A 19,321-nucleotide genomic window follows, 5' to 3' on the forward strand; every position below is an offset into this window, starting at 1 on the left:
GGTGATGAGAGTTCCCAGATAGCTAAACATAAACTCTTCTAACAAAGGTCCTCTTTCTTTGTCTCTCCGACTTCTGATGTTCTTGGCTCTTTTCTATTTTTCATTACCTCCAAGCAAGGAGGGCATTTACTGAGGAGATTATGGTTGCCGGGCTCAGCCTCTATCGATCTGTGCGAGTCTCGACTCGATATGTGCAATAGAGCGGGTTAGACCAGCAGTGTTTAGCTACCACCCAGAGTGTCACCACTCTCTAAACCCTCCATAAGACTGCTGAGAATTTGGGGGTTTATTTCGGCCTTACAGAATGCTTTAAGACAACTCAAATCCCACTGCACCCAAGGGCAGGAAAAGTGGGCGTGATTCATTTTGCCTTCACGAAGAATCAGACCTTGGTGGCGGCTGTTTTCATGAATGTTTCATGCATGTACATACAAGATGAGATCAGCCTGTCATCGATCATATGGTAATTATATCCACCTCTTTAGAGTATTACAGGCTGTTTGTACTACACCGGCTCTAAGCCTTGTGCTCTGTCAAACCATACACGGCCTCCCTCTTAACGCTGCCAGCCATGCACGAACAAATCACTGCCATTGGGCATTATCTGACAAGGCTGATGCATGGTGATGGGGGTGAAATCACAAAGACAAGCGTAGGTGTAGCTTTTAGCTTGTTTTCCTTCTGCGAAGAAAGAAATGAGAGGAAAAAGAACCTCATGCAATTCTTTTGAACGTCAGTGCAACAGAAATAAAACGCAGTGAAATGCTAATGACCGCGTGTGCTCAAACTTTCTGTGTTTGAGCATTCGCTCTGGCATTTTCAGCGCCACATATCCTTGTAAATCTATTTGATCAATCAGCAATGCATGTAAAGTGAGTGGAGCAACAGAGCCAACAGGGAAATCTATTGAAGTCTTTCATATCGCACAACAATAAGAATGACAAACATATGTACACCCAGCCACGCAGAGAAACCAAAACTTTGGACAATGAATCTCTGGTTTTGATAAAAGAATAAGGGAAGAAAAAGTTGAATGGAAGAAGAACACTTCAGCATTTGGAGTTAGCTTTCCCGTTGACTCTAGAGCCCCTCTTCCAGTCAAATGCAAAGCAGAGCCTGGTGCACAGGTCAGCTTAAATTGGCTCCAGGCCTTGGCAGGGATTAACAGGTCCTATTCTCTTAAGAGAAGATGTCCTGGAGATGAGGGGTTGATTGGTTCTGTGGAATCTCCTCGCTGATTCTGCAGCGCCAGCCGAGCGCAGGATGAAATAAAGAAGGAGGGATGATTGGGCTGTGCGGATGGCACAGAGCATCTTTAAAAAGCATCTGCGTCCCAGTGAGCGACCACAAAGGACAGGCTCTGCAGGAATCCTCGTCTCTCTCCTCGGGGGTGGGTTTCTCTGCTTTCTTCCTTCAGTCTGCATGATTCCTCTTTGTGTGTGCCGCCATGCCCTCTTCCCTGCCCAAAAATTCAGCCTCGTTGCTTATTTCATCTGACCGTTTTTCACATTTCCCCCCCTTTTCAGGCGGATTTGTTTCAACACCGCTTCCCTCCCTCTCCCTTTTTCGCTCCATCCTGCCCATCCTCTCCCGGGGTTTCCCAGGGTGTATATGGCTAACCTCAGGACTTGTCTGATCATCAAAGAAGCCTTGCTGCTACCACCTACAAATGAATCCGTCCATGTGTCAATGTTTGTATGGCAACTCAGTGGGTCACAAAATGCTTAGCTCCACAGGGGGGGATGTGGGCTCATACAAGTGTGAAAAAAGAAGGGAAATGAGAGGAAGTAGAAAGAATATAACGGGGAGAAGGGGAGTGAAAGACAAGTATAATTGCGACAGTGACCATGTTTCTGGTTATGCATGTGGTGTAAAAGTTTAACAGAAGCAGAACAGCAGAAATTCCAGCTCTGAAATTAGCATTTTTTAAATTTCCGTTTCTCTCCTGTGGATTCTTTTGACCTTGGCAGCTTGAGGAGAGCAGGAGAGTTTAACCAAAAATGTTGGAATCCTATTAAAGAAATCACACCCTAGTTATTAATACCCTATAAAATGTGGGAAAGCACAGCTGCAGAGTATATGTCATATATGGCGCCAAATTGGATTTGAGCACCCTTTACCTCCCTCTGTGTATCGACCCACATCACATTCGACCAAACCCACTGTCGCTCCAACAGATGGGAAGTTGTTGTGACATGTGAAATGCTAAACCATTTTACTGTAACAGCTTTAAGTTATGGGAGCTGGCAGCATGCTACGACTACAGCGCAACGTTTGTTGGAGGCAGGCAGCAGCGCTCCATAAGTCATACGAGCAGACAGAACGTGTCATATATTCACTCAAAAAAAAGTGGGTGAATCAGAAAGACAGAGCAGGAGAGAAATAGCACTCACCTGGATCAGTGTCAGATCTTCCAGATTGAGTCTGAAGAGGTGATTTCTGTAAAAGAAAAAAAAGAAAAAGAAGAAAAAATAAGTATGTGAGCTGATGGAGACAATTTCTGTGAATAAACCAAGAAGAAAAAAAAAGTGTGCGGATGCTACAACAGCTCTTTTCAAAGGCCAAGGCTCGGTACAGTTTTTATCTGTGTTCTCTCTCTAGTCCTTTCATCTCCACTCCCCAACACATAGTGCCATCAGAACAAAGGGATTTCCACCTCGAAAAAAAAAAAAGGGAGCATACAAACTTTAAGTGCCTCACCAGCATGTTTGAGGTGAAAAATGGTTCGCAGGATGTCGACAGACTTAAAAAGAGCACTCTACCAAATTCGCCGTTTCGAAACATCGTCAAACTCATGTTGGGTGCTTTAAAAAAAGGATCAGAACTGACACGCTCTTTGTCAGAAACTGGTGCAAAATCCACAGTGCAACTGGACCCATGCTGGTAGCAGCTAATTTAGCTTTAAGCAGAGATAAGGATCAAGCTTCAGAGGTCTGGTAAGCACTAGAGCTGCACAGATTATTCATGTAGTTGACTGAAGAAAATGACTCTGACTGAAGTGAAGAAGTCAAACATTTGTAGATTCCAGCTTCTTAAATCTGATGATTTGCTGCTTTTATTTTGTACTTAATATTTGTAGATAAAGAGTTTTGGGGGTTTTGGACTGGAGGTTGGTCAAAATAATTAATTTGAGGATACTCTTTAAAATTACGTGAACTCCTCTCTCCCAAAGAAAAAACTGCTCCTGAAACACCTCATCAGTAGTCTTGTAACTTGAAACACAACAGAGCTGAATGGAGACACAGCGCTGGCTCAGGCGTGTGTGAGCTGGCCAATAAGCAGACCGGGTATTTGGGAGGCTGCTAAAGAGCATAATATGTCTCCTTTATAAATACACTTTTGCATCGGTGGCATTAGGAGTTGTAGGAGTTTATTCAGGGTACACATGGGGACCGAACTTTGTGGATGGTTGGATTCAACCTCTGCAGAAAATGACGGACCTTTTGGTTCATCCAACCCATAATTAGGAGAAAAAAAAGACTAGATCGAGCCAACACATTTAACTGTACGCTCCTTCCTCCTGGAGTTGTGTGTGTGTGTATGAGAAATATGGAGCAAGTGACAGAGAAAGAATAAGATTGAGAGAAAATCAAAGCCTGGCGGTGAAACCCGACTCTAACAAGCATCCATCCGGCCCTGCCTGAAGCTTCTTCAAATTTGCACTGCACAAACAAAACTGGTTCATTGGCATTTTCTTTCTTTTTTCCCATCCAACTTTTCAAGACACATTAGGCTCTAATGAATGCACTCTCAAGGGGAATATTAAGTCTATTGAGTAACGACGTCTCGGGCTGTCTACTAAAGCCATTATACACCATTACCAGCATGAGAAACGTGAAACCTGACAATTAGGACTTAAATGTTTATTTATTGTGATTTCTTTCACTTTAAGACTTCTGTAATCTCCATATTTTGTCGCCAATCACGATCCAAGAATGCTGTCGACCCACGCCACCAAAAGAAAACTGCCTCAACATTTGGTTGAAGTTCAGTGCAATTTCACTGCGAAAGATTGACCTGGTTTTTATTGAATTGCTGAAAAACTGTTGTGCAGGCAGGGATCTTGCGACGGCTTCGACAATAACCCGTAATGTGTTTTTCTTTTATACAAGCAATCATTTTTAAAGAGCAAGTATCGTATTTTTCATAAAGCAGATATCTCATTTCGGATTGAAAATCTTCAAGCAGTGTTCAGACGCACACATACACGTACATAACGGCTTTTTCGCAGAGGGCCATCAGCCTCCCGAGCGGCGGCTATAAGCCAGATCTCAGTGTGGCCGCGGCCCCCTGTTTTACTGTATTGACATTTGCATCGATCCCCTCTTCCCTTCCATTATCACTCATACTTCGAACTCAGCCTGCAGCCATCCATCCAACCACATCGCCTTTCACAGTTAGACACTCAACGGCCAGCCGAGCTGGCACCGAGGACTGAACCAAATCTCTTATTTGATTTTTTGAGTGCTCCAAATACCATGTGTTGATGGAATTGTCGAGTCGCGGCTAAAAATAAAAACGATCGCCAGCGCAAACATTGTATTCCTGTTGTATCATTACAACTTCGCCAGCAGCTTCGGTGGAATTCACTCCCCTCCTCGACCTTTTTACTCTTCATGCATGCACGCACGCACGCACACAAATCACACACACGCACGCACGCACACACACACACGCACACACACACTTTCCCTGATTAGCCTTTTCCATCTATGTTCTTGGGGTGCATTAGTAAATTCCCTGGGCTCACTTTGTTTGTTGTTGTTTCTTCCTGCTGGCTCCTCTCTTATCTCCTGTTCATGTAGTAGCGAGAGTTTCTTTCTATTGACAACTAAGCCATTAAGAGAAGTGCAGAGCGTACTTCATCAGCCAGAGACTCACCCAGCATGAATGTATACACACGGTCCTTACACGCACGCACACACACGCATGCAAACATTGAGAAACAAACAGGCTTTGATTTTCTCACATGCATGCACGAACTTTGCAAAAAATCCAACGGTTTAGAGCGGAATTGTTCATCGCTAAATGTGTACAATCCTTTTCAGATTGGGTGTCTCAATCACAGAGAAATTACAGACACACACACACACACACACACACACACACACACACACTTGGCTGGGCTTGACAAAGACAATAGATTTGGAAACAATCCCCAAAGCCATTTTTCTCCGCCGTTTGAAGGCATCTATAGAGAAAACTGATCATTACTCATGCGATGCACCAGCAAACACAGAAAAAAAAAACAGGGAATTTAAGACAAGACAATGAAAGCACAGGGGGGGAAAAAAAGGAGACCTGAGACAAGAAACATGAGACAGAGACAAGAGAAAAAAATAAACAAAGTCAGACGAGGTTTACCTGGCACCGACGATCAGTTCGTTCTGGCCGGGGTCGAAGGTCAGCTGTGAGTAATCCACCGTGCCCTCCGCCTTGAACCTGAAGATCCACGGCTCCATCTCTGCCAACGACACCACAGGACACATCAACAGTGAGCCAATCAGAGCGGAGAGTTTATGACTGTAGAAGACAGCTGGGCTGATAAATTAGGTGCGTTCAAAGGGCTGCTGTAACTTTTCACGAGACACTCCGGGAGTAGGGGTCAGATTTATCACAGCAGCGTGTCTTCCAGCTACTGCTCTTGCTCAGATTTTTATCTTGCCTCCCTGCATTTTAAGTGAATGCCGCAAAGCATGTGTGATGTAAATATCAGAGCAATTGCAAGACAGCGGTGGGAGTGTTTCAGACTATAATTGAGATTTCAATGATAGGGCAGTCACGCTGCAGTATCGGCAGGTACAAACGGTTGTTGCCACACATCAGTGCAGCCAGTAAAAAACAGACTGAAGAGGTGCGGCTGATTAAAAATGACAGCTACGCGGGGGGATCGGTGTACCTGCCATACACAGTCAGGCGGTGAAGATGATGACAGTGATGTCACAGAAATGTAGTAGTCCTTGAGTATAACTAGCTACTCATTTCAGAAAGTGGCATTTTGTTTGATTTGGCACCACTGTCGTAAATACAAATCTCAGGTCTGTCACAATTTGTCAGACGTAATGTAGGTGCTGACTACATTATTCACACGCTTACAAGACACTGTGCAATCAAAGTGATTTTGAACCAGAGCACATGCACAGCGTTGTGACAAGACCTAAAGAAACGCAAAGGTCCAAACTTATCTGTGATTTTGGAGAAACTTATTTTGCCAAAATGTATTCAGGCAGACGGGTTGCCTGCCTTGATACAGATTTGAGCCCTCCTTATGAAGGAAATCAAGAGGAAATTGAAAATGGAACAAAAAACGTTTCCAACTGTCCTCGGCTGATAAGGTCACTCATTTAAAAAAATCATTTTGCACTGTTCATAGTGATCTTCAATAAGAGCTTCTCAGCCTCTTCGTCTTCAAATCAACCAAAACAACCTCCGATCATGAGTGAACGTGCACAAAGTAGTGAGACGTAGCTTCTTGTGACTCAGTGGGGAGGCCCTTTGATTTCTGTGAACCATCACCACAGCTGATTGACGGCTCTCATGGAAATGTATACCGCGGACGAACTGTGAAAGGGTCCGACTTTTTCTGGGGATTGACCTTGTCTCCTCCAGCATGCTATGGTGAATACACGACCACATAAAGAGACAGCGAGAGAGACATCCCAGACAGACACTGACATCTTATCCACAACATGCCTGTTCTCGTGGCGCCCGGCCCATTAACCCCTGACCAATTGAATCACCCCGTCTACCGTCTGGTTACCCGATAGGTTTAGTCTGGGGTGGTCAATCAGTCATCAGGGTGACGTGTTTTCTCCATCGCTCATCGCATGCTTGAACTGTAGCCATAATATCTTAGGCTACTGTATACACAGGTCGAATTACACCTCCGACAAAACCCTCGCCATGTATTGGACATTTTATCAAAGTAGCTAGAAATTAGTTTCTTTGCGCAAAGTGTCAGAACTCCAGCAGCGGGTTGCCACAGTGATTTAACATCATTCATCACTACATTTGTGAGCTACTCCCAGACAAAAAAAACAAAATTCAAAGGGACTTTTTTTTAATTTACCAGGGAGCTTTCCATCAGGGCCTGAACAGAGGGAGAGGACAGCTTGAATATCCTCCTCGAAAACACATTATCTGCTTCTTCTGGCACACCTGTCAGACAGCATTTCAAATGAAAGCTCGTCTCCTCGCTGCCAGCATCAAAAGTGAGCGCTTCGGGTTTCGGTGACAAACGTGGGATCGTGAGTGTTTCAAAACAAGGACAAACAGAACAAGACAAAAAACAAAAAAAACCCCAAAAAACGGGAGCTACCAAAGAACATCTGCCTCCTCCAGCTCACGTAGAGGGACCGAACTCTGGCTCTCCTAACAAAACATTATCATCTGCTGCGAGACAGTATGCAAAGACGCTCTCCCCTGTTCTCTCTCAAGTCTCATGTGACGAGCGCGAGAGGAAAGAAAAAGCATCCTGCGTCTGGTTTCGCGGCGCTAATACATTTTCATTAGTCGCGGTGAAACAAATATCTTGGAGATCACAACCAACTTCACCCCAGAAGAATTCATTTCGCTTAATGGCTGTTGCGCTGCGTACTCTGGAGGGAGACACAGAGTTTGGGATGTGCCAATCCGTGGGCTCCACTGGGCTTGTTTTTATTTCGCACCATCCAGAGGTTCCCCCGGAATACAAATGTAACTGTGACAACCCCCCGGGGGCAGACGATGCTTGACGAACCCGGCTTCTCCCCCATAAATCTCCCTGACTCACCAGGGGAGGCTTGCTAACGGGGTGATGGAGTGTCTGCGGCTGGATGTGTGAATGTGCGAGACACAAAGGGGAGAAGAGAGAGGAAATTTGTTGGCGAAGGGGGCAAAAGGTTTTAATTGAACACAACACGGCATTCAAAGGATTTATGGTCTTGTGTGACGAGGCCAAGGACCATTCATAAACATTCATACCTGGCTTTGGATGGGGCCCCCCCAAGGCCGCGGTGCTGAAGATACGGAGCGACGCAAAGTGAAACTCACGGGGGGTTTTCAGCAGATCACAGTTTGGGGAACAGAACTGTGGCACACTTCAAGGCAGGACGCTGGGTTCGCCTCACCGCTGAGACTAATCACACTGATCTGTACTCTAATCTTACTTGTGATATTTATTTGTTTCTGGATGGGTTGTAATAGCTCATTTTAGGGGCACCCAGGGAGGCTTTAATGCTCCCATAAGAACAACCTTATCGTTAACCCAGCAACAAAGGAAGCAGTGGGACAACCCTCAGCTCATAATTATATCTCCCCCCCGAGGAAAAACAAATCCTATCGCCCCGTCTCACTTCCGAGATTTCAGGCCTTCTTTGCATGTTACATGGGCTCACATCAGCTGCACTTTAAACACATGTGATAATGTAATCACATCACAGCCACGCTTGTTCAGTAGCTGTAGAGTAGAGTTGGGGGGGGGGGGCTCTGGCTGGTGATGAGAGGAAGGCATAATCGCACACACAAGACACACACGTGGAGACTTGGGGATGAAAACGCGGAGAGCAGCCAAAACTCTGGGGCCAAAACGAACACACACACACACACACACACACACACACACACATACACACATACACACACATATACGCCCCTTCCCCCTTTTTCCACATCTTATCCCCTTAACCCCTGCCTCCCTCTTCCTCGAAAAAATAGAGCGGCCCCACTGCTCACATCCCGTTTGTTATGTCCCGCTCAGACACGGAGCAGTTGACACAAAGACAAAATGACAGCGTGTATAAATATTTACACCTCGCATCAGAGGCCACGCCAGTCTGCAGTCTGCCAGCCATCAAAGTTAGTGCTCTGCAGCGCTGCCAGGCCGGCAACACAATGGCAACATGTGGAACCAATTCTGAAACATGAATGGTGTTTCTGTGAGTAGTGCAAATAGAGTGTGGCAGCGGGCGGGCAGGCGGGCGGGCACACAAATGAAGAGCCAATTCACTCTAAATGCAGCCCTGTGGTAGTGGGCAGCAGAAAGAATGGCAACTATTTGGTCAAGTCGATGTGAGGAAGCGATTTGGCCGGCCGAGCCGCCGGAAAACAAACACCTGCTCGGTTTCGAAAGAGTCCAAAGCAAGAGGCAAGGTCAATTAGAATCCACGCTTTAAGGTTTTCCATCCTATTATGTTATTTTGAGCAAGAAAAACAAGCACATTTCGCAGCTCAAAGTCCGAGAGCTCAAATTACTGCGGCGCTGCTGCAGGCCCCCCGGGGCAAGTTGGGTTGAATCATGCAGAGAAAAGCCACCGTGAAAAACCACAAATAAGTGCGCAGTAAAATATTTAAATCTGATGTGTATTTAGGAGCAGAGTCCTCTGATCCGAGGGGAGAAAACATTTAACAAGATGACCAAGACTCTTTAGGCCACTTGGGAAAAAAGCACATGAAAGTAGGCAAATGGCATGTGGGACTTTTATTGCAGCGGGTAAATGAAAGACATACAAATCCCAAAATATGGACTGGGCCCTTCTTCATGCTGTCGGCAGCCCGTCATCCATCGAAATAAAACATGGCTAGAACATGAGCATGAATAGATCGGAGATGATGTTTTGGATTGAAGCTACAGAAAAACCCTGAGGTACTTCAAATTTAAAACAATCACCCCCAAAAGACCAATTAAAAGATCCCTGATTCTGCTTGTAGCCTGTTGCATTTATGAATGCGAGGAGGCCATTTTTTTTTTTTCCCTTTTTCCTGCTTTCCCTCCCATCTCTCTAACGATGTGTTAGCCGTTCAGGGATGATAAAGGCTGAGCTCGGTCGGCGGCTGTAAAACAAGTCTGCCGGTTTCACTCCTCAGAGACATGGCCCTCAGCTTGGCCTGCGAAGGCATTGTTTACACCACAGTTTATAACCTTTAAAAGCCTTCAAGCCTACACCCAGGAACACTTGTTAAATACAACACTTTATTAATACTGTATATCTCAGGGGCTTTCGAGCTAAAATAACATCTCAAATGCTCAGTCAGAAGATCTCTGCCAAAACATACCCTTTACCAAAAATAGGAACAAAGTCTTTCAGCACCCCTCCGAAAATAATTCTATAAATTACACACATTTACATTGGACCTCCGCGGAAGCTATATTCAGGCCCGCTTTCGTGAAAGCGTACCTTTTGGGTAAACATTCTGAACGTCGCTGCCGAACTGAACAGTGTACTTTCTTTTCTGAAACCCCACATTTCCAAAACCGCCGCATAGAGCACAAAGCGGTCGTTAGGCTATAGCATCCTCGTACCACAGTAGCACTTCTGTCAGCCAAGTGTTGTGCCAAGTCAGAAAAACCACCATCCCCAGTGGGGTCAGGACCCATGCGAGCCACACCCGTCCACAGTCAGGCCACAATCACACAGAGAGAACGAAGCTGGAACTCACTCAGACAAACCTTGACCTCGGTCTCTCACGGCGGGGTCATGGACACTCCGTGAGCTCCACAGTGTTTAACTGTTTGATTGTTTGTTTGTGAGCTGTTTCAGTGAATAAGCAGGCATAAGGCAGCATATTTCTGATCATGCTTTGTTGCCTTCAACCTTGAACAAGAACAAAAAAAAGAAAGGGTTTCTATCTTATGTGAGAACAGATTCATCTATCTGCCTTTGATTAATCTGTTTAGTATTTCTTTGAGGTAATTGTTTAACCTTAAAAAATGTCACAACATTGTGAAAAATGAATGTCCCAGAGTTCAAGGTGATGACGTCAAGTTGCTTATTGTATCTACACCAACAGAGCCAAATCCTCAAATCAAAGACAGAAAACAAAGAAACGTCAAACAAATCTTTATAATTGAAAGGCTGAAACAAGATCATTTTAGACATTAGCTCCATAATAGATATTTTCCTAATTCTAGGAAAATACTCTACTCTCCAGGCCACCGTTAGGAAGTAAAAAAAAACAGTAGCATAGGCCTTCTCTATCAAGCTTACTGTTTTGTGCTGTTTGCTTCATACTTGTCCTCCTGATAGTTCCCGTTTGGAACCATGTTTGTAGAGTTTTTGAATCTTTCACTTTACCTCAGACTATCTCGCCATCATAATTTGAGTTTAGCTAACCATATTTTTAGGCTGAAACAAAAAACATTACATGAAAGACTAAACTCACTCAAAATAACATCCAAGTTAAGTATTTAAATGTTCTTTTCTTTATGCAAAATATGTAGGCCTATAGCTACAGCCAGCAGCGGTGTAGCCTAGCCTAGAATAAAATCAGTTCATGATTAACACATTCCGTTAGATAATCTCTACAAAAATGGAGGCCTAAAGGTAGCTATTTCATGATTGAATTCAAGGCCCAATTCATACTCCCACAACTCCAAACATAACTGCGAATTGCTGCTATCTGAAGCTGCTGTCAGCAAGAAAAAGCTCAAATGACCATGCAGCTAGCGAGTGAACTTATTAGCTGACTCTGACTGGACTGTAAACTCGAAGCACTGGGGGAGTGTTGGTGTTGTTTACTGTCGACACTCATCTGTTGAAGTACAAAGTAGCTAGGAGCTAGCTGGTTAGCATGAACCGTTGTTTTTTTTTTTGGTTTTGTTGATCATTTTTGTTTGAAAACTGTTAAATGAAAATTCTTACGTACTGCACTTTTAATGAGATTGAGAGTTGCTGACAGATTGTTATCTTTGAAAAGAGTGAAACCAGCTGTTTCCCCCCGTCTTTATGCTCACCTACGCTAACCAGCTGTTGGCTGTAGCTTCATATTTACCGCACAGACATGAGTGAGCTTTTCATCTAACTCTTGGCAAACTAGAGTGTTCACAAAAATGTCAAACTTTTACTTCGGTCAACTGAACATGTAGGCCCAAGCTATAAATGTACGTAATGTCTGTGTATGTCCAGAAAGGTTTCCCTGCGCAGAGTGGGAGTGTTTCTGTTGTGATCCACAGGGGTATGTTTAGTGTGTTTGCAGTCCTCCCAGCTCGGCCGAAGAGGAGCAATGGCAGCGTCGCTCTGCACATTCTCAACAACCAGGGATTACACTACATTACATGGAGCACAATGACTCACAAAAGAGAATGATAATAGGTTTACAGAGAGGTTTCTCTTCTCTCATGCGCTGTTCCTGTGTGTACATTTGCGTGCGTATGAGTATATGTGTCGGTATATTCTGTAATTTTTTTTGTGTTTATTGTAAAGAAACAAGGGCTATAATTTGGCAGTCCCTGAAAAAGCTTTGTATACTGTACATCCTGCAACAATGAGACGTGTTTGAACCGCACAAAGACTATCATCAGCCCATGAAAGGATAGTTATTAAAAAAACCTGAGAGAAATAGAACTGTGAAGGCAAAGATTAATGTACGTCTTTATGAGACCACATAAATCAGCAGCTGCTCGGCAAGGGTGCTGAGTCTTACACAAGGTGAGAATGAATAAGAGTGGGATGTAAGTAAACAAAGAATAATGATCAAACTTGAACAAAATTGAAGCTTTTCTGTCCACAGAGGCTTTAGTGTTTTAAGAGCTGGGCAACAAAGCTGACGAGTGGAAACACATGGGAATTTAGTTTAACTTTGAGTGGTCAACAGCCTAAACAGGTCAATTTAATCTAACTGCATACAATAAATGTTTCTGCATTGGTGCAATTCCATTCTGTGAACAATAATTCCACCTTTAACAGTTTGTCACTGAGTTCAAACTAAGATTTTTGTAATCAGAGCACACAGCCTTACCCATATCAACAGTGTTGGTCAAGTTACTTGGAAATAGTAATATCCAGCTGCTGGAGGCGGGGACCGAGAGGTCCGACAAGGGACCGCCGCTGCAATCAGCCCTGCATACGTCATTGTCACTTACGAGACAGTCTCCAAAAAATCACGGTTAAGTAACGCAGCCTGCTTGCGGGAAAGTAACAGTAATCTAATTACTGTTTTTGCTATTGTAATCCCTTACTTTACTCGTTACTTGAAAAAAGTAATCGGATTACAGTAACCGTTACTTCTAACGCGTTACTGCCCATCACTGCATATCAACATAAAACTGAATTAAATTACGAAACATCATCACCATTGGCATGACCTGGATAAGTTGAGAAAAGATTCAGCTTCCTTTGGCACGTGGTAATTTCAACTAGGAGACAAGCATTTGCTCCTTTTTTGATTCCCTCAGGAAACAAAAGCACAGTTGGTTTCTTCTCCACCCAACTGCATGAAAGTACTTAAACCTCCCAGAACTACTTAACCACAATCGAAGGTTACCAGATCTAAAGATCTGCATTGTACTTAATCACAGATTTCAGCCACCTAAATGTACCCTTTCTTTTCATCACGCTCCATGCATTATTCCATGAGAATAAAAATGCCCCCCCCCAAAACCCACCAATCTCACAATGTTGAATAAAGTGAGAAAAAAATCCTGGATCTGTCCCTTAAGCAGGATCGGCACCAAAAGTTAATAGGGTCTACTCTCCTATCCTCCATCCAAATTTCATAAAAACCCCTACAGTAGTATTTGTGTAAGCACGCTGACAAACCAAGCAACCAAGCAACCAAAACCAACAGCCAACCCACCGACTCAAGGAAATAATTATCCTTGTGTTCAATGACATCCTGATTCGCCATGTTTTTAGTTTCACAGGCTGCCTGGACTTGAATGAAGAAAATGACAGGTTGAAACAGATTGTCTGGGAAATGAACTACTTTGTTAAGCACTCGCATGGTAGCAAGGAGAGAAAATCACTGCCCAATCAGTGTGTAAATTGATGAACACGCCCTCAAGACGCTGGTTTGTACCAGAACCGCAAGTTGGATTTATTGTACTGGCACACACATTTCACAATCTGGTTAAACGAAACAGGAAATATGTTTGTGGGTACACCGCAAGGGGTTAGTGACTAAATTCAGGTTGAACGTTTTCTGTAATCAAGATAAATGGACATTTTAGCTTTAACAACACAAGCTCTACTGAACTCATCACAGCTGATCATTCAGACTTCAGACACTGACCCACAGACAGTGAAGCCTCTGAGCTCCTCTCTCTTTTGTTTCTGTTCTTCTCCACGGCAGGTTTTTTTTGGTTAGCCAACCATGTCTGATTGCTAAATGTACTGTCGACCCGTTTTTTTTATCAATGCTCCCATATTTCAACCAGAGCATTAAGCCACTGGAGCCTAATGGGCCATTCTGGTACATTAGAGAATACAAACCCATTGACCACAGCTGACCCACTGGCTGCAGTGTGATCCCCCTCATGCAGAAAGCACAAGGCAGGAACATATCATGTTAGCTGGGCAGTTAGTCATCATCATTGCACACAATTGGCGCAGAGGGAAGAGTGCCACCTCTGCCAACAATGAAGCAACAATGACTGGGAGGAAATATGGAGTGAGAGAGAGGTAGGGTAAAGAAGAAGAGTCACGGCGACTGTGCCGGGCAGGAGAACTGAATCAGTCCTTAAATACATCTTGATCTTTGAACACATGCTATGACCTTGGTCTTCTAGTCAATTTCATCCTAGACAGAACGCTATGCGATTATCTGACTGGGGCTGCGCTAGACTGAAAACAGCTCAATGGCATTTTGCTGCTTCGCAGTCGGTAGACAAGACCACATTGATCGCTATTGATACTTTCTTTCGACTGAGTTTCACAGCATTGCGTTACACTTCAGTTGTTCGATGGCGATGTAAGAAAAGAATAAGGACGATGAAATCTGATGTGGAATATACTGTATCTGAAAACTGCAGAGCCATGTAGTAATTAAAGGCCTACGAGCAAGGTTGTGTCTGCGTCGTCTCTCGGGGGGGAAGGAACAGAGATGAAAAAAAATAGGCGGTAGGGCGTAAAGGAAACAGGATAAGGCAAAAGTTTTTCCTACAACAACTTAAAATCCATCAAGCAGTGAATAATAAAGTCCAAAACTGACCTTTCAGTACACCTCCTTCCATTAGTTAACCTACCAGCGCTACTCTACTCGAAATTCTTTGTCATTTATTAAACAACGTGTCCTTGATTTCTGTCCGAGGCAGACAAAAGCAGTCTTCACATTTTTAGTCGGCAACGAAATTGCAGGCTGAAATCTAGCAGATTAGATCGGGTGTACTGTAGAAAGCTAGTAAGACTGAGGCGAAAGCTCCATGTTAAGAATATGTTAACTGCTGTAGTAGTACGCTAGTTCGCCGGACATGCTATGGATCGAACCTTACAGTAGAGCAGTCAATGCTCCCTTGCATCAATTTCTCACATTTTTCGCTTGTGAGTTTTTGGTTTTAAAGAGGATAAAAAGAAGACACCGCTCTTCAACCTCTTTGAATGCTCAGCGTCGTTCTGCCCTCAAAGGAAATTTCCACATCTGGAGAAAAACACAACCTGACAGGCCCGCGGCGCCTTGTTACAGTTGCTAAGCTATGTCTGGAATATCACCGTTCGAGGTAGGGGGTTTAGCAAAAAAAGTTAAATTCACCTTTATAAGTTTGGACAAGCATGTCAGTAAAAAATGTGTGGGGGAGATCAAGGTTCGAGTCGCAAAATGCACTGAAACACGAGAAGTCAAGTGTTCAATCTGCGTGTAACAACACATGTAACACCTACACATAAATACCAAGGACCACAATACACTCCGAGGAATATACATATACAATTGGCCCTTGTCAGAATTGCCCCCAGTTTCCCCTACACTGTAATCAAAGGTTGAGACTGATTGATACACAGATTTTAACGCAATATTGAATATGGACCTGGACAGTCCTTTCTCAAAAAGTTATACTTCTGTTACCCTCTACAAGACGGACGACTAACATTACATTTTTCTTTTGTAAACAACATGCAAACCCGACAATATAATCAATATTGTCGTTGGGGGGAATTATATTAACCATAAGAGACAGAGCGGATATTAGGAGCTGACAACACGTGTCCGAGTGTGTTTATGTCTCCTAGCAACAGTAAAGTGTCTTGATGAAACAGACCAGGAACAATTCTAACATTGTGAGGAGTGAAGGAAGGGAAGATGCTGATGGAAGAAACGATGTGATTAAGGTTAGACTGAACGACTGGAGGGAGGGAGGAATGGGTGTGCAGAAAAAAGGGTATAAATAACAAAACGCGGCGCACGGAGAAGTTTGCATAATTTTAACAAGGAAATAGGAAACTTAATGAGTCGAATCGATCATCTCACCCTGCTGTGTGCGTGTGTGTGTGTGTGTTTCCATGAACACTCACCGGAGTGTGGGATGAGTGGGTGCTCCGTCTTGTGACAGGGCGACTCCGGCAGCAGCACTGGCCCTCTCCTACTGGCCACGCCTCCAGGCCGCAGGACCAGCATGCACTGCAGCAGCAGCAGTGCATGCTGGGTAACAGGGCGTCCCATTGGGGCCTGGGCTTGGCTCACTTCTCCTCAGGCCTCAGGGGCCAAGAGCATTGGAGAGACACACCTGGAAGAAGAGAAGGATTTGGGGTTAAGGGTCATATTGAGAACATGTTCATGTAGACCGAGAACACCTTTAAACGAGATATTTTCTTCACATTAGCTGCAATCCAAGCGCTGGACTTGGATGATGCTTGATGCAGTGTAACACCTCGCTGCAACCACCGAGGATTCACTTCAGGAGATAAGAAGCAGCAACAATAAATCCTTACAGAAAGGGGGAACTGGGGAGAAGAGGTGCAACGAAGAGAGAGTGTGACATATGTGGGGGGAGAGTTTCGGTGAGCAAAGCCAGCCCGTGCGCTACGCAAAGACCTCACACCGCTCACCTCTGACACTAAGGGCGTGAATCAGCTACGGCTCTGCATTACCTCACACACCTCTCGTCTGCGTCCGTGTCCTCCAGTGTCTGAAAACGCTGTGCCCTTTGTGCGCGCCTTTGTTTCCACCGCAGCTGCAGGATTTGATGTAACGACGAAGGGGGAGCGGAATGTGTGAGCGTTAATGTGTTATTCATTACCAGTCTATCCATCTATTTGTTTCCGCGCAAACAGTATGTGACTGATATATGCATGGAGCTGCACCGCACAGCGCTCCGCATGGGTCAATTAAGTCCTATGGCTGCTGTAAATTTGACGTGCTTTTATTCAGAAATCGCTGGATGTGATTATTATATAATGCTCACGGTGGAATCGTGCTTCCCAGAAGTCATTCGCCGCGAGAAAGGCAAAGCACATTTTACAACTCAATTGGTTATGATTTTTCTTTTTTTTTCCTTTGTGGGGGTGAATTGATGAGCAGTCTAGACCCTCGACATCATTACTTTTTAATCATTTATGTGATGCTATTACCAGGAATGATGCATGCTGTGCGCAACAGAAGAATGAGCCTCCCTGGCTCTGTACCACATTGTGAGCAGTGTGTGTGGTGGAGTGAGCAAAGATACGCTGCCAGTAATGTTAAGCATTTGCTTTGCCAAAGCTTTCATGACAGATGATGTATTTTGTAGCCGAATCCCGGGGAGGGTTTCTTTTTATTTTCATTGTATGTGAAAAAAGGCTTTTCATCTGTTGTCCAGTCAGTGGTGAAAGAAAAGAAAAAAAAAGAAAAAAATGGTGCTTTGTAGAGCAAGAACAGAACAATCCTCCCTCCACGACAGAGTTGATTTAGTGTGAATGGTACGTTGCGAATAAGCAAAAACTATTAATACCGCGTTTGTTGTGTGAAGGTGGCGGACTATGAGAAAATCTTCGCGTTGCAAAAAAAAAAAAAGGACAAACTGTAGCGAGCTGAGAGAAGAGAAAGAAGAATGAAAATTTACTCTCTTCAGACAAACCTCATCTCCGCTCTCCCTCTGAAGTATGGACCCCCTTAGTGCGAGGAAGCTTAAAGTGGCTCTGGGGTAGAACATAAGGCACCTCTCTGCTCTGCTTTCAAACGAAAAGCTCTAATGCTGAGTGCGGTGGTTTTATTTCATTTTCTCCTCCAATGGAAAGTTTACTCTGCCTTTACTGTGCTTGAATAAGCGCCCGTGACCTTGAGGCCTGTATGGAATTCATTCAAAGTCCAGTGTATAAATGCACAGGCAGCGGGGATATGCGGGTTTCTTTTTCCCTTCAGCCACAGAGTAATGTAAAACACCTGTCAGCCTCGGCAAGGCAAAGCAAGTGACAGCCGGCGCCAGTTGCCTCCCTGTGTTCCTTTTCCCTTTCGTCTTGACGGTTCACACGTCAGCTTCTGTACTCTTACGCTTTTTCGCTTTAGTCAACCTGTCGTCTTACGTGTCACTTTTCTTTGTCTGCTAGTTTGCTTGACAGTCTTTAATGTGTTTTTTTTCTGTCACCAAAAAAACAATTCTACCTGTTGCAGCTGAGAGGGAGCGAGCCTTTTCCCCCAGGTAGTCTCCGGCTTGGACATTCTTCTTGTCATTTTTCATACAGTTTTATAAACTTTTTACGTCTGCAGTCACTTAGAGGGAATGTTTAATAATCAGCAGGGCACTGAGGTGAGCTTAGACGTAGGAAATTGGATTATCGAGTCGCGTGCGATTGGTCAGAGAGGGCTGTGGCATCGACATGGACACACACACTCACACACACATGCATAGGCAGAGGGCTGTTTGACAGGAGCAGGCGCAGAGGACCAGAGAGTCGTTGCTCTTTGACGACCTCGCTCCCTCCGCAACAGCCCTGCACACGACCTCCCGTCAGCTTGTGAACACACCCACCCACCCTCACACACACATAAATGTTAAATGAAGTTCCACCATGTCTTCCTACTCCAAGAACCAGTATCAATATCCGATATCACTCATGCTTTCTCTTTGTTGTACTTGATTTTTTTTTGTTAAAGCTGCCGTGTGAGGCTTTTCTAGTATATAAACAAAAATCATACTCATATTGATTCTCCCCGAGGCATCCTTGAGGTCAGACAAATGAGCGTGATATATTTCCTTCCTCATAAACACTTGTAAGCCAATTGTTTGAACATTTTGAACAGCCAATCAATAAAAGAAATTGTACTTTATTTACTTTTATTTAACCGCAGGATAAAAACACAAAAATCTGTGAAAATAGTTAAATGACTGATGATGGCTATTGGATTTAAATGATGTCCAACAGGACTGGGTTTAAAGACAAGGCCAACGTCCATCGCCGATGGCTGACAGTCATCGACTGTGAGCCCTTAGAGTGCTGTGGGAGGTAGTCCTACATCCTGGAAATCAATCAGCGATTTTGCACTTCCGTTTCCCTCATCTCAAAGCAATGTTAATTACCAGAGGCTTAAGATATTCACACGTTATTTTCTCAGCATAAAATACATAATTAAATCACCACCAATTTGAATTTTTAGGTGCTTACGTGTCTTGAAACCGTGGTTGCTAACAAGTGGCTAGATGAGTACAGAGGTTGTCAGG

The 19,321-nt window shown here is 44.2% G+C and overlaps 1 protein-coding gene across 4 annotated transcripts in view; it reads right to left on the minus strand.

The window, feature by feature from the left end:
- Positions 1–19,321, minus strand: part of sema5a (sema domain, seven thrombospondin repeats (type 1 and type 1-like), transmembrane domain (TM) and short cytoplasmic domain, (semaphorin) 5A) — a 137,140-nt gene that overhangs the window by 82,173 nt on the left and 35,646 nt on the right. For all 4 annotated transcript variants that reach the window (XR_003981721.1, XR_003981722.1, XM_030398608.1 and 1 more), the window contains exons 2-4: positions 16,200–16,411; positions 5,365–5,464; positions 2,394–2,439 (exon numbers count right to left, since the gene is read on the minus strand). Coding sequence is in view for 2 of the 4 variants with exons in the window: in XM_030398608.1 (XP_030254468.1) it covers positions 2,394–2,439; positions 5,365–5,464; positions 16,200–16,347 (294 nt within the window). In the remaining 2 variants the exon portion in view is untranslated. The remainder of the gene's footprint in view (positions 1–2,393; positions 2,440–5,364; positions 5,465–16,199; positions 16,412–19,321) is intronic.

This window comes from Sparus aurata, chromosome 19, assembly GCF_900880675.1.
Source record: "Sparus aurata chromosome 19, fSpaAur1.1, whole genome shotgun sequence".
Lineage (NCBI taxonomy): Eukaryota > Metazoa > Chordata > Actinopteri > Spariformes > Sparidae > Sparus > Sparus aurata.